General features: G+C 41.9%; 1 protein-coding gene across 5 annotated transcripts in view; it reads left to right on the top strand.

Annotated features, from left to right (window-relative positions):
* ARHGAP44 (Rho GTPase activating protein 44) overlaps positions 1 to 15,055 on the top strand; it is a 195,358-nt gene that overhangs the window by 160,300 nt on the left and 20,003 nt on the right. For all 5 annotated transcript variants that reach the window (XM_004603890.3, XM_055143123.1, XM_055143126.1 and 2 more), the window contains exons 13-16: positions 3,860 to 3,940; positions 5,175 to 5,288; positions 7,311 to 7,402; positions 9,493 to 9,673. In XM_004603890.3, the coding sequence (XP_004603947.3) occupies positions 3,860 to 3,940; positions 5,175 to 5,288; positions 7,311 to 7,402; positions 9,493 to 9,673 (468 nt within the window). The remainder of the gene's footprint in view (positions 1 to 3,859; positions 3,941 to 5,174; positions 5,289 to 7,310; positions 7,403 to 9,492; positions 9,674 to 15,055) is intronic.

Here is a 15,055-nt window from a genome sequence, read left to right on the forward strand (position 1 = left end):
TTTTAAAAGAAGACCAAATAGATGGTACTCTGACATTGTCATTGTGTGGAATAGATCTTGAGATCCATGATTGCTTTCATCATCATAAGGCACTATGGTTAAGTTATATTAGAGCCATTGTTCTAAGTTTTTATATATTTTAACTAATTTTATTTTCACTGTAATCCTATAAAGTAGATTGTGCTGTTTCCTCATTTCACAAGATGGGATAGCTGAGTTGTAGGACAGATACATCATGGTCAAAGTTACTTGTTATCTGAAAACTGGCAGAGTGAGAAATTTTAATTTAAGAATTCCGTTCCCAGAATCCATGTCTTTAAGCACAGCACTTATGCCTCTAGAACTATACTGTGATCCTAGAGACTAAGTCAGTCAAAAGCACAGTTTGGAATAGAAGCTGTCCCTTTTATTTACCGAATGTATAAATAATGGTTATATAAAGTCAGAGAAGAGAAAAGCAGTCCTCTGTTTCAGAATCTAACTGACAAACACTAGTTTCCATCTAATTTGCAAAGTTGGGAATGGATGTTGGATGTAGGATTTGTCCCAGTACCTGAATGGGCTGGTGTCTTTGAATCAAGGTAAATCAAAGACTATTTTGGTCTCTAAGGAAGAAACTATTTTGTCCCTAAAATTCTTGGAATGTTGATGTCTATCTTTAAGGATACTACTTTTTTTCTTAACTTTGAATTGACAGTATTGTATGTTATATCTCTGCCAAGGGAACAGAAATTACAATAAAAATAAATTAATTAAATTTAAATAGCCTCATTTATGTTAGGGAAGATGTAGTTATTACCACAAGAAGGTTCAAGAACAAAATAAAATTTAATGCAGTATGTTTTAGATGCCAGAGTTGAAAACTTTTTATGTAAATGAGAACAGGCAGTATACTATGTTGTATTAAATAACTTGAATTTCTTATTTACAGAGGTTAAAATCATATAGCAGTTATTATACATCACTACAAATTGACTTGTTGATTAATCTTCTGATAATCCCATTTACCATTTCTTTATGTTTTGTTGGGGCAAACAGTATGTAATAAACTTGTTATGTTCCTACCAAGGGTGAAGGCTTGGGAGTTACAGGGACCCCAGGGACACTGTTGGTAGGGTTAGTGTTGCAATGTTTTATGTCTAAAAAAATTCTATTCTGAACAGCTTTGCAAATCACATTGTCTTAACTAAGGACACTACTTCTTGTGAAAGTACTTTTCCCTAGAAAAGCTGTTTCATTTTTCCTCAAGTCTCTAGGTAAGCTTTTAAAAGTCAGCAGTGTATGAAAGCCTCAGATGTAATTGTTATAGGTTTAGTTTGAAATCTCCCAAGGTTACTCTTGCTAATGATAAAACCAAGTCTCACCAAAGATCCACCCGAACCCTAGCAAGATTGATGGTACTTAAGGCAGACTCTGAAGGACAGCGAGATGTGCATGGGACAGGACAGCTGGGAGTCGGAGGTGAGCCCGAGACAGAGAGTTCTAAAGTTAAGAATCACAAGGACCTCAATATGCCCAAACTCAAAAGGATCCACCTTGTCAAGTCACATAAATTAAGTTGCTTCTGTGCAATGAACGAGTTCAGAAGAGCCCAGAGACTGAGCAGTGCCTGGAGGATGTATACGAGGAGTAAGATCTAATCATGAAGCATCTCCTTAAGTATCGAATGTCCCTGCTTTCACAGCACATCTCCTCTGTGCAGCTGTTTCCCGTGTGCGCTTTATCTGCCATTGACTGTTTCTGGCAATCTCATCTCACCTCACCCTAAATGTAACTTCCTCAGAAACTTTCCCTGATGATCTGACATAAAGAAGCCAGCACTCCTAATCTGTCCCATTCTGTGTCACTTTTTTGCCTAAAATTGATGACTTGGTTCATGCCTATTTATGTCACTGATTAAATTGCGTTTCGAGGGAACAGTGACCTTATTAGTCACAGCTTCTCATCCATAGCATAGTGCATGCCATAGGAGACTCGGTGTATGTTATTGATTGTTTCTTTAATGAATGGTCTTGACAGCATTTGCCCTCTCAGCAGAGAAAGGGTTGAAGAGTGAAAAAGAACACAGTGTGGTGCCATCTAAGACACCTTGGTTCGAAACAGAGAAGAGAGTGGTGGCCACAGCAAAGGCAGCTGAAGGGCTGATGCTGAGTGAAAACTTTTAATGAGCCAGACCATGTTGAGTACTTTACGCAGATTTTCCTTCAAGCCACTCACAACTCAGCAACTTTGTTAGAGATTTTATCTCACTTGTCCCATCATGTTGAGTAGAAAATAAGAGTCAGAGGGGTGAAGCAACAGGCACGTGGGTAAAAGAGTACTACACTCGTCCTTCACGGCAGCACTGTGCAAAATCCTCATTAGCCAGTCTTTGGTCAAATTGTGACTCAGCAAAATGAGCATGTTATCTTTCCATATCCAAATGGTGTTCAACTTTCATGTTAGTTTCCTAATGAAAGTATATTTTGAGAATGTTTGCCTCGTCCTTCTGGAAAGGGATTTTTTTGTTTTTATGATGGTTAGGGTCTGAAGAAGACTCTCCATGTTTAATATCATCCTGACCTTGGGCCCAAAAAAGGGGCCTTTCAGTTTTTCATGAGAAAAAAATTCCCTTGAATAGATGATCTTAATCATGTAGGCTTTAATATAGATTTTTTTGAAAAACATATTAATCAAGTCACTGTCACTGTCATCCCATTACTCATCGGTTTGCTCGAGTGGGCACCAGTAATGTCTGCATTGTGAGACTTATTGTTACTGGTTTTGGCATATCAAATACACAACGGGTAGCTTGCCAGGCTCTGCCATGTGTGTGGGATACTCTCGGTAGCTTTCCCGGCTCTCTGAGAGGGGCGGAGGAATCGAACCAGACCATGTGCAAGGCAAACGCCCTACCCACTGTGCTATCGCTCCAGTCCATTAATCATGTAATACTATTTAGTTTTTTTTTTAATATTCAAGAGGATTTATAAATTTAAAAACCCTTATAACAATTCTTTTTGTAAGGAAAGCATTTTCAATTCCTAAGTTATACCTTAACAATCAGATTTCCTTTTGTCTCTTTTGAATTCATAGAACTTCATTACTCAAGGAGTGGTTTTTTTGTTTTTTTTTAACATAAACTTTTAACTTTGCTTTGAAAACAATATGGAATTAGTATTGCCTAGGCCGCATGCTAGTTAGATAACTAAAAAGTGACAAAAATATCAAGAAAAAAATTAATAATTGCTTTATTTAAACACCATTGTTTACAAAGTTGGGTGCAGCTGCTGGGGCTTTGGCGAGGCCGGGACTCAGTCTGCCCCCTTCCAAGGGTGCCCCAGAGTGTTCAGCTAGGAGACTGGTATGTCCAGGAATTTTAGCAGCTTAGCCTGCATTTCCTCAGAGATTTAGTTCATGGATCTTTGGAGCAGGGCCGTGGGAAGTGGGCTTCAGGGATGATTTATTGGACTCTGTTATAAGCCAGATTTCAAGGATCTATGTGCATAATGAAGCACAGATTGCTGTCATGGTAGGAAAGTGGCTAGACTCTCTGACCGGGGTCCTATGTTCTGATTTCAGTGCCATTGTCTTTGCCTACTCTAGAGAAATCTGGTCTCTATCCTCTTCTTCCCATCTTCCTCCTTGACACGCATTCAATGTGGGTATAAGTGCCAGGCACAATAGGATTTTTATTAGTAGCAGGAGTAACAGACAGAAGGAAAACTTGAAGGAAGAAATAATAACAGGCAAACATTTAAGTAATAACAGATTACTGACATAATGAATAGGAATGACTCCTTTTTCTCAATGTTACAATGGCTGACTAACATGACTGCCAATGTGACAGTAACTTATCCTCAACTTATGAATTTCCCAGTATCCAGGAGCAAGACAAGAGACTTCAGGCTCTGTGGAATGCCAGTGAAAAATTGCCCAAGGCTAATCACAACAACATCCGGTGAGTGGACAACTGAGCCCTTTGGTTCAGTTTTCTTCTGGATTTTTTGGGTGATGGGGGACACACCAGCTGTATTCAGGCCTTACTCCTGACTCTGCTAAGAATCAATTCTGGCAGCCCTTGGAGGACCACATGTGGTGCTGGGGATTAAACAGGAGCCACTATATGCAAAGCAAGTACTGTCCTACCCCCCCGTACTGTCTCTCCAGCCTCTGGTTTAGGGTTTTATTTAAGCTCCTCCAAGCCTGTAGAGATTGGTTGTAAGCATGGCAGCAACTGAGTACTAGAGGCTTTTGACTGCCAGTGTTCTGTTTGAGCGGGTTGGGGCGACTTACCCATCCCCCTCAGGGCTGCCCTGGATCTGAAATTCTGCCTGGTGCAGGGTCTGGAGGCATCTCTGCCATCCCTATATAATTTTCGAACATTTTATCCCACAAAAAGTGAAAACTATTCCTATTTGTAGTCATAGGTCATTTTCCCTGAACCATCTGCTGACACAGAAAGTCTACTTTCTGTGTCTACAGATGCTCCTATTCTGGAAATCTCATATCAGTGGAGTCACACAGATAGTCTTTTATATCTGACTTCTTTTACTTGGCATAATATTATTCTCAAAATTCATCCATTTTTAGCATTTATATCAATAGCAATTTTATTTTTTATAGCTGAATATTATCTCATTTTAGAGACAAGCCACATTTTGTTTGTTCATTCTTTGATGGATATTTAGGTAGTCCCACTTTCTTGCTATAATGACAGTGCTGTTCTGAACTTCTGTGTATGTTATCAGTGTTTCACTTGAGTAAGTCATCATTTAACTTTTTCCTCACTGACTCTCTCTAGAAATATTCTTGAGTTGCAGAGGATATTCTAAGAGACACACACCACCCCAGCATGTAGGTGCTCTACCAATGATACCTACAACACTTTGATTTTTACCTCTGGGTAAACACAGGGGCTGATATGGGCTGGCAGATGACTGAGGATTGAATTAGAAGATATGTTGAGCCTAAAGGAAAAAAGGAGGATCTTTATAGCTAGATGTTTTCATCCAGCTGAGGAAGGCCTGAGTATGTTTTTGGAAAGTGAATACATGATTTCTACTTCCTGACACATGATATGTCTATTAAATTACAGGACGCATAACTCTCCTCATGAAATGAGAGATTCTTCCTACTATAGGCACATAACTGGTGTTGACTCAGTGAAATGTGACCTTCTCATTTCCTTTCAGATACTTGATCAAATTTTTGTCCAAGCTTTCAGAATATCAAGATGTAAACAAGATGACTCCCAGTAATATTGCAATTGTGTTAGGACCCAATCTCTTATGGCCACAAGCAGAAGGGTGAGTACAGGATGTGGAAGCCAGGTAGGTATTATGTGAGACTGAAGTGTGGGTAGATGGCCCAGACTAGCACAATCACCTGGAGTCTCGTGGAGTTTTATATTTTTAATTTTTCAATTTTATTCTCATAAAATTGTTCACAGTAATTGATTACATTCAATATTTCAACACCAGTCCCACCACCTTTATTTCAAATTTTCCCTCCACCACTCAAACCTGCTCCACAGGCAGATGCTAAATAATTTATTTTGTATTGTTTGTTATGAGTGGTATGAGATGTCAGCCGCTGTGTGCTCCGGGAATTCTAAAATTTTAAGTAATTGGGGTCCAGAGGCTTGCTGCTCTCTTCCGAGATTCTTTTGTGAGTCTCTGGATCATGACTGTTAATGTGCTTAAATGCTGCTCAGAGGCAGTTTGTGGGTGTGACAGCCAGAGCACCAGAAGGGCGGGGAGATGGAACGTAGGGGATCATTCCCGGCTCCATGAATCCTGGAGTTTTCAGTCACTGGTCCTGCATACCTGGATTTATCAGCAGATTCACTCTTGCGTGGGGGGCTTGGGACGAGCAATGGGGTTCTGGAGGTTTACGGCTGCCAGAGTTCATTTGGAACAGGCAGAGGGACACTCCTACCCCCCTCTGAGGTGCCCCGGTGAGGTTAGCCCGCTGCGGGGTCAGGAGACATGTCTGCAGCGTGCTGCTGTCTCTCGATATTCATTTAAGTCTCTAGATCCTGGCCATTAATGCGCTTAAATCCAGTCTCATGTAGTTATCTGGTCATTTTTTTTTTATGGTTTTTTGGATCCCAGTGAGTGCTCAGGGTGCCAAACGGACTCTCAGTGATTCAGGCCCCTCAGGTCAGCAGCTCAGTGTTGGCATCTAAGGTGTAATTCTGTGCAAGCCCCTACAGTGCTGAGGACTAGTGTGACTAAAGGTGCTCAGAAAGCCATGTGGCATGGGGGCTGGGCCGGAGCACAGTGTGCAAGGCCTGCACCCTCCCCGTGTATTGCCTCACCCGATCCCGCCTGCTCCTTTTCCCAGGCAGGCAGCTCAGAAGCCCACATATCTTTCTCATTGCTGGTTTCAGGTCTGAAAGAGGGTCATCTCTGAGCTCATTTTATTAGTGTTCAGATGAGAGGTAGAGAGCTGTCGCGCGCCACTTCGACCAGCGAAGAAACACGCAACTAGGAGATCCTTCTTGCCGTGATTTATTCAGGGACTTTCCATGAAACGGGAAAAAGGGGAACGGGAACGAGGAGGAGGAACGAGGGAGAACCTAAGGGGGGACCCAGGGAACTCCCTAGCTAGGCAGCTTCCCCCCTTATATACTTCTCCCTGCTTGTTTGCCCCCAAGTGTCTGCAGCTGATAAACTAGCCACAACTTGTGGGCGTGACAAGACATCCTGATTCCCCATCAGGTGTTGTCCAGGAAGCACGGTGCAATCAACAAGAAAAAGGTGTTCACGAAGCACGGTCCTGTGGAGGCTCTCCACAGAGGGCAAAGGACTTGAAGGTACAGAGACAGAAGGATGTCTCCAAAGAGAGAGCAGGCTATAGAGATGAATCTGATCATTCTTATGGTTAAATTCCATAATGCATCTTGCCTCATACTTGGTGACTTAAGGTTTATTCCTCATTTACATGGTTCCTATACTGAAGGTTCTTATGATTATCTCCATTTTGTTTTTCACCTGGTGATGCACAGGGGTTACTCCTGGCTCATGCACTCAGGAATTACTCCTGGCGGTGCTCAGGGAACCATATAGGATGCTGGAAATCGAACCCAGGTTGGCCGCATGGAAGGCAAATGCCCTACCTGCTGTGCTATCGCTCCAGTCCCGTTATCTCCATTTTTTTAGATAGGGCAAGAGGAACTCAGAAGACAGACCTCTTCTGCCTGAAGGCCTGCTCCCCAAGACAGGCCCTCAGACTTCATGTCCAGAGTCCTTTCCAGGCTGTGGTAACAAGAGTGCTCGTCCCCCTGCTTCTGCTGTAACTCCACCTGCCTTTCTCCCCGCTTACAGGAACATCACAGAGATGATGACGACAGTCTCCTTGCAGATTGTTGGGATTATTGAACCTATCATCCAGCATGCAGACTGGTTCTTCCCTGGAGGTATGTGGGCTCATCAAGGTGTGGGCCATATGGAGAGGGACCTGAGGAAGAGCAGCAGTGATACTCTGAGTTCCGAACTTTTAAAAACCGAACTACTGCTTGCAAGTATGTTTTGTTTTAACACAGGGATACAAAAACATTGAGGTATGAAGCAGGTTGAGGGAGATTCCTTCTCACTAGCCTGAAGATGTCTATAAATTATACTAACAATGTCCATGTACTTTTGTGATATAATATCCATACTGTGGTTTTTGAATCATGAAAAACTGGTGCATTAAGAAATGAGAGACCATGGGGCCGGAGCGATAGCACAGCGGGTAGGGTATTTGCCTTGCACGCGGCCGACCCGGGTTCAATCCTCGGCATCCCATATGGTCCCCCAAGCACCGCCAGGAGTAATTCCTGAGTGCAGAGCCAGGAGTAACCCCTGAGCATCGCTGGGTGTGACCCAAAAAGCAAAAAAAAAAAAAAAAAAAAAAAAGAAATGAGAGACCATTAGCTCAAAACTCTTCACATTTTAGATGAAGGTGGACAATGAGGCTTGGATGAAAGTGGATTTTACTCAGGGTTTATAGATCACCCATGTGAAATCCTTCCATGTCCCTCAGTTCCCTTCTAAACATGGAAATTGAAGGCAGTGAGATTAATTTCTGTAGTTTAAAATTCCAAAGGTGTTTAATTTTAAGATGGTTTTGTTTTGGGGGGTTGTTTGTTTGATTTGGTTTGAGGGCCACACTTAGCAGTGCTCAGGGCTTACTTCTGATTCTGTTTTCAGAGATCATTTCCAGTAGGACTTGGGAAACCATATGTGCTACCAGGGACCTTTTCCACCTTACCCATTGTTCTCTCCTTCTGCCTCCAAGAAGATGCTTTATAAGTGCTTTTAGCCACTGAAGATTCATTGCATAAAAGCATAACTCTTAGTAGTGAGAGTTTTGGAGAGAGAGTATTTGCTTCACTGAATTCAGGGTTTGATTTTACTTTTATTGTGCTATTATTTACTAAGCATTTTAGGATATGCTTTAGTACAAATGCTAATAATTTCTTTTCTGTCTATTAAAGATTATCAGTACTAATCCAACATTGTATACATTTAATATTTGCTATTTTGCTTCATGTATTTTGGTTATGAAAGCTGTGAATGGCTAGTCTTGTAAAAGTTCTCTTGGTGATGCAAAGCTGGATGAGGCTAAGAAATTATAAAAATGAAATAATGGAATTAGGATCGAGACATGATTCTGTAGGTTTTCTGAGTAAGCTAATGAATTACAAGTAAAAATAAAGTCTATTACTAAAAATAGACTGGGGCCCACTTGAGTAAATCGATGAACAACGGGATGACAGTGACACAGTGATTACTAAAAATAATGAAATGAGTAGCCAGCAATCTTATAAAATTTATTAGCGTTTCTAATTCTATTTTTTTCTTTAATTTTTCAGAAAGACTAAATCATCATAAATGTAATATTGCCTCTTATTTTATTTTCTTGAAAATTTCCATTGGCTAATACTTTCCCAGTAATGTTAAATGACAATGGTGAGAGTGGACATTGTTCTTTTCCCTGATCTTGATAAGTCTGCTTGGTTTCAGTTATAACCATAGGGTATAATATAGGTGATTTCATATTTTTTAAAAAAATCCTGTTTTACTAGTTTTTTTTAATCGAAAGTAGAAATTACTTTATTTTAAACGTATTAAAATGTGAAATGAGTAAATGAATTTACCTCTGAACATGGTGGGTGAATTATGAGTGAGAAATATGAATTATTGAGATAGGGTCAGAGTGATAGTAGAGCTTCTGAGAAGGGCTTTTGTCTTGCAAGCAGCAGACCTGAGTTTCATCCCATATGGTCCTCCGAGCATCGCCAAGATAATTTCTGAGTGCAGCACCAGAAATATCCCCTGAGTATTGCCGGGTGTGGTCCCCAAACCAAATATACATAGTAAGACATTAGCTAACATTGAACCATGGAAGAAAATTTTCTAGTGGTGAGTTATAAAAAGAAGAGGCCACTTCTGCTTATCTCTCTTTTGCCCAGGAAGGACATGCAACAGGTAACTCACACACACCCATTCTCTCTTCCCACAGACATAGAGTTCAACATCACGGGGAGTTACGGGAGCCCAGTGCACGTGAACCACAATGCCAACTACAGCTCCATGCCTTCCCCTGACATGGACCCAGCTGACCGGCGCCAGCCTGAGCAGGCCCGCCGGCCCCTCAGTGTTGCCACAGATAATATGATGCTGGAGTTTTACAAAAAGGATGGGTATGAACTGTGTCCCTGTCTCAGCATTGGGCTTGGAGGGGTGGAGGGTACAGATGTAAGAAAAAACAAATGGGATGTGAGGATGGTCGCATTTACTAGCAACAGTCTAGGTCCCTTGTAGCCACTAAACTGTTTAGCTTGCTCTTGATGCTTTCATCTTACTGTTTGGAAAGAGTCTCTTGTGGTGTGCAGTTGTGTTATTAGTTAATTGGCTCTTATCAGACAAAAAAGTTGTCAACAAAGGGAATTAAATATATACATACATAGATATATGGCACTTTATTTTGATTCAAATTTATGTGTCAATTTATATCATATAATACAATAAGATAATAAAATAAAGAAGTATAAATTAAAATTTGCAATATGTCAACTCTGAAATCTGGCTAAGGGCTTCAATTCAATTATGAGACTGCTCAATTTCATTCCTCAGCAACAATGTTGTGAGACACCTTACATGCGTAGTTTAAAATTCTCAGTTGCATTCTCCTTAAAACAGAGAGAAATTTATTTATTTTATTGTTTATATTTTTGCCCGCCCTGTCCCCAAAAAATGATTTATGTAATTGCTTAATATGGTTCCCTTAACAAGTGAAATGAACATGAACAAGTTTTATAACAAGCATAGCTGATGCATCATAAGAATCAACACAGCCATGGCAACCAAAACATGGAGTTAGGAATCAGCAAACTGAAGACATCAACTAATATGTTTTATAGAAGAAACAGATTGCATTGCTCAGTCAAGTAAATCATTTCAGTAACTTTTTTTTCAATTCAGTAACTTTTAATTAGATATTTAAAATGACTACTGAATAATAAAGTTGCTAAATTTTATTTTAGCATCTTCTTACTTCTCTTAAAAATAGATGGAGCAACTCAAAATCAGACGAAATAAAATCTGGCAGCTACAACTTTTCCTTTCCTTATTGACCTATTGGGCCCCCAGAAATATCTGTTTTAAAGGAATCAGACCCACAGAGCTTCAGAGGGAAGCTTGCAAACAAAATACTAGAGCTTCTTGAGCCCTTTCTGAGTGGGAACTGGCACTGGCAATTGAGACCGTTTCTCATAATAATGCAGGAACATTCAGTGCCCCTGTAGGTTCACTTACCCATCAGAGATACTTTCTATCTGAGGTGAGTAGAAGTTGCTCATAACTCTGTGTTGTTTGTGTTCATAATTTAATGGCAGAAATAAAAATGTAAAGTCTTACATTAAAGTGACTGGCTAGAACAAAAAAAATGCTTAAAATCTGTTGTTTTGCATCATGAGAAACAGAAAGATAGCTTAGGATGTAGGCAGTAGGCACGTTGGAATTTGTTTTCAAATCTGAATTTAAGCAGGTCACTGTCTATGAAGAATCTGTGGCTGAGGATTGAAAGGTGCATTCAGGTGCTGGCTGGATCATACACACTCCTTTCCTCCAGAATTTGCATTGAAATTATCTTCCACCAAGTTCCTTCAAGAACCTCTGACTCCCAGCCCCCTAACAACCCGAATCAGATGGTTATGCTTGTTGCTGGCAGTTTCTGTCTTCGTCGTCTATGCACCAACATCCAACTATGATGAAGAAGAAATTGAGAAGTTCTACATGCAGCTGGAAAAGTTCTATGAAGAAGACCCCACCTTCTACAAGATCATTGTTGGTGATTCTAATGACAAGATAGGACCGAGAAGGTTGCCTGAAGAACTCCACATTGGGTCCCATGGTCTAGAATGGAATGAACAGGGTGAAAGACTGTCTGAGTTCATAATGTTGACCAAGACCATCCATGGTAATTCGAAGTTTCAGAAGGCCAAATCTAAACATTGACATGGGAGTCTCCCAGTGGACAGTTCCACGATGAAATTGACCACATCATATTCAATTGAAGGTTTTGCCTGACTGATGTCGCTGTTGTCCCGAAATTCCAAACAGGATCGGACCACTGTCTCCTTCGTGCAAAATTCTACTTCACAGAGCAGGGAGAAAGGACTGCAAAATTTAAGTTTAAGATGAGAACTCCCATGGGGCTGGAGCGATAGCACAGCGGGTAGGGCGTTTGCCTTGCACGCGGCCGACCCGGGTTCGATTCCCAGCATCCCATATGGTCCCCTGAGCACCGCCAGGAGTAATTCCTGAGTGTAGGGCCAGGAGTAACCTCTGTGCATGGCCAGGTGTGACCCAAAAAGAAAAAAAAAAAAAGATGAGAACTCCCAGAATGACCACTAACTGGGAGCTCTTTGGCACTATTGCAGCAATGTGGGAAGATGCCATCGTTGACAACATCGACGAGGAATACAGTCGACTGGTTCAGCACCTCCATGATTGCACGAAAAATGCCGAGAGTGAGAAAGCCACAAGCAGACACCTATCTTCAGAAACTCTCCAGCTCATTTGCCAACGTGGTTTGGCACAAGCCTCAGGCAACCACAAGCTAACATCTGAGTTCACAAAGCTGTGCAGAGAAGCAATAAAGGAAGACCTCAAAGAGAGAAGACCAGCAGTTTTGGCCGATGTGGCAGATTCCAAGAAAAGTATTCGCAACGCTTGCCTGTCCTTTGCCAACTACAAGGCCAAGATGACTGCCCTCCGACATCCTGATGGATCTATCACATCTTCCAGAAAGACAATGGAGAGGATTATTCACAAATTCTACTCAGATCTCTTTGACAGCCATGTCCACCTGCCCACATACCAAATTCCACAGGATGGATATGTCGTTCCCAACGTCCTCCCTTCTGATATCCAACACGCCATTTCATCGATAAAGACTTGTACAGCACCCAGTCTGGACAAGGTCAGACCCAAACAACTGAAGAATCTGCCGCCAGTACTCATCAATACACTAACTCAGCTCTTCACACACTACCTACCCATATGCAACGTTCCGTCCCAGTGGAAAACCAGCAGGACCGTTCTGTTGTACAAGAAGGGAGATATCCACGACATCGGCAACTATCTCCCAATCTGCCTGCTGTCTATCATCTACAAGTTGTACACTCGTGTCATCCTGAATAGAATAGGCAAGACACTAGATAAAGGACAGCCATATGAGCAAGCTGAGTTCTGAAAAGGATTCAGCAGGATCGACAATATCCACATGGTGACCAGACTCATTGAAGTTTTGCAAGAGTTCAAGATGCAGCTCTGTCTAACGTTCATCACCTTAAAGAAGGCCTTCGATTCTGTTGAGACTGAAGCAGTCATCAGAGACCTAGCCAAACAGGACGTTCAAACTCAGTACATCAAGATCCTCCATGAGCTGTGTCGCAGATTCACCACCAGGATCTCACCATTCTACAAGGAAGTGATCAATTAATGTAAAGAGAGGGGTTCGGCAGGGCAATACCATTTCACCAAAACTCTTCAGTGCCACCCTTGAGAACGTCATGTGACGACTGGAATGAGAAGGAATGGGAGTGCAGATAGACGATCGGCAACTACACCACCTCTGCTGCGCTGATGACATTGTTCTCATAACGCCAAACATTAGCCAAACAGCACAAATGCTAGTCAACTTCAGCCGCGAGTATGGAAAGGTCGGACTGCAGCTGAACCTCAACAAGACAATGCTCATGAAAAATGAACTAGTCCCTGATGCTCCATTTGCTCTCAATGGAATGAACATCACTGAATGCAGCAGCTGTGTGTACCTGGTTCGAGAACTCAACATGAGGAATGACTTGGCACCAGAAATGCGCAGGAGGAAGAGAGCAGCATGGAACGCCTTCAAGAGCATCGAAGAAGTGGTTGAGGATGAAGGACCTCTGACTCCAGGCACATCTTTTGGATTCCACCATTCTTCCTGCCCTAACTTACACCTCAGAGACCTGGGCCTGACGCAAATAGGATGAGAACGCTATTTGGGTATCCCAAAGAGGAATCAAAAGAGCTATCTAGGAAGATCATGTCTCACTCAAGTGAGAGAAGGAATCCGGAGTTCTGACCTCCATCGATGGTCAAGAATCAGGGATTTTTTTTCTCGTTTGCCAAGATATCAAAAATCAGATGGGCTGGACATGTAATGTGATTCAGAGATGACCGCTGGACTGGAGCTATTACTGACTGGATTCCACGGGATGTCAAAAGACCATGTGACCTCCCATCAACGAGATGGTCAGACTTCTTTGTCAAAACCCTGAATGAATGGTTTGAGGCTCTTTCTGTTCGTGGAGCGAGCAGATATCATTGGGCTACACTACTAGCACACAACAGGGACAAATGGAGACATTACTGGTGCCTGCTGGAGCAAACCAAAGATCAACAGGAAGACAAGTGATACAAGTGTTATGAATAATTCATTAAAAATGATCCAAAAAAGTTTCCTTAGAAGAAAGTATGTGAAGATTGTTGTATCTCACCCTGGAGCTATTAAGCCCTTGTATAAGAGATCACTAACATGTTGTTACATGCTGAGCCTTCTGTGCTATTATCTTTTCAACAGAGATGGGTTGCCTTCTACTTTACATCCCATCGAATGTGGTACATCAGTGGTGTAGAATTTGAGACGTTGCTCCAGGAACTCTAAAATTTTAAATAAGGTGATACAGCTGGAGTTAAATTTTTAATGGGATAGTGACCTTGGAGTCTAGAGGCATCTCTTCATCTTGTTGATCTCTTCTGAGATTTTTTTTGTGAGTCTGGATTATGGCCGGCTAATGAGCTTATGTGGTGCCCAGAAGCAGTTCGTGGACTAGACTGCCAGGCTCCAGGGGATAAGAGGAGTCTCCCATCCCAGACTCTCTGAGAGCCTGGAGATTTTGGTCACAAAACCCGCATGCCTGAGTTTTTCAACAGATTCATTCATGGATGAGGCTTGTCCTGAACCTGAGATCAGCCATGACCATGGCAGCGATTAGGTTCTGGAGGTTTTCGGCTGCGGGTGTTCCATTTGGACTGGTGTTGGGCTCACCCACCCCAGCTCCTGGATGAGACTCCACCTGGCACAGTGAGATTTGATGGTGTGATCAAAGAATGTTGACAGTCACCAAGAATTAGGTGAGGAAAGGAGTCAGTTCTCTCCCTAGAGCCTCTGGAAGGAGCACAGCAGACCCTCAGGTTTAGTCCAGTGGTACAGAGTTTGGCATCCTTCCAGTCACATGAAAGAATAAATATCTGTTGTCATTAACACTTGCTGCAGCAGCCACAGAATAGTAGCTGTCTCTCATCTACAGATACAAAACCTGAGTTTGTGGCAGCAGAAGCTTCGATTCTGTACCAGTGAAGGCTAAAAGCAAGTTGTCCTCCTTTGACTCTGAGTTGGCTTCAGTGACTTACTGAACTAATTGAATATGCCATAAGTAATGTGAGACTTTTGAAGCGAGGTCAGAAAAAGACTTGCCATGTTGTCATATGAGAATCCAAGGAACTAATAGAAGAAAAATTCAAGTCCCCAG

This window comes from Sorex araneus, chromosome 6 (assembly GCF_027595985.1).
Source record: "Sorex araneus isolate mSorAra2 chromosome 6, mSorAra2.pri, whole genome shotgun sequence".
In the NCBI taxonomy this organism is placed as follows: Eukaryota; Metazoa; Chordata; class Mammalia; order Eulipotyphla; family Soricidae; genus Sorex; species Sorex araneus.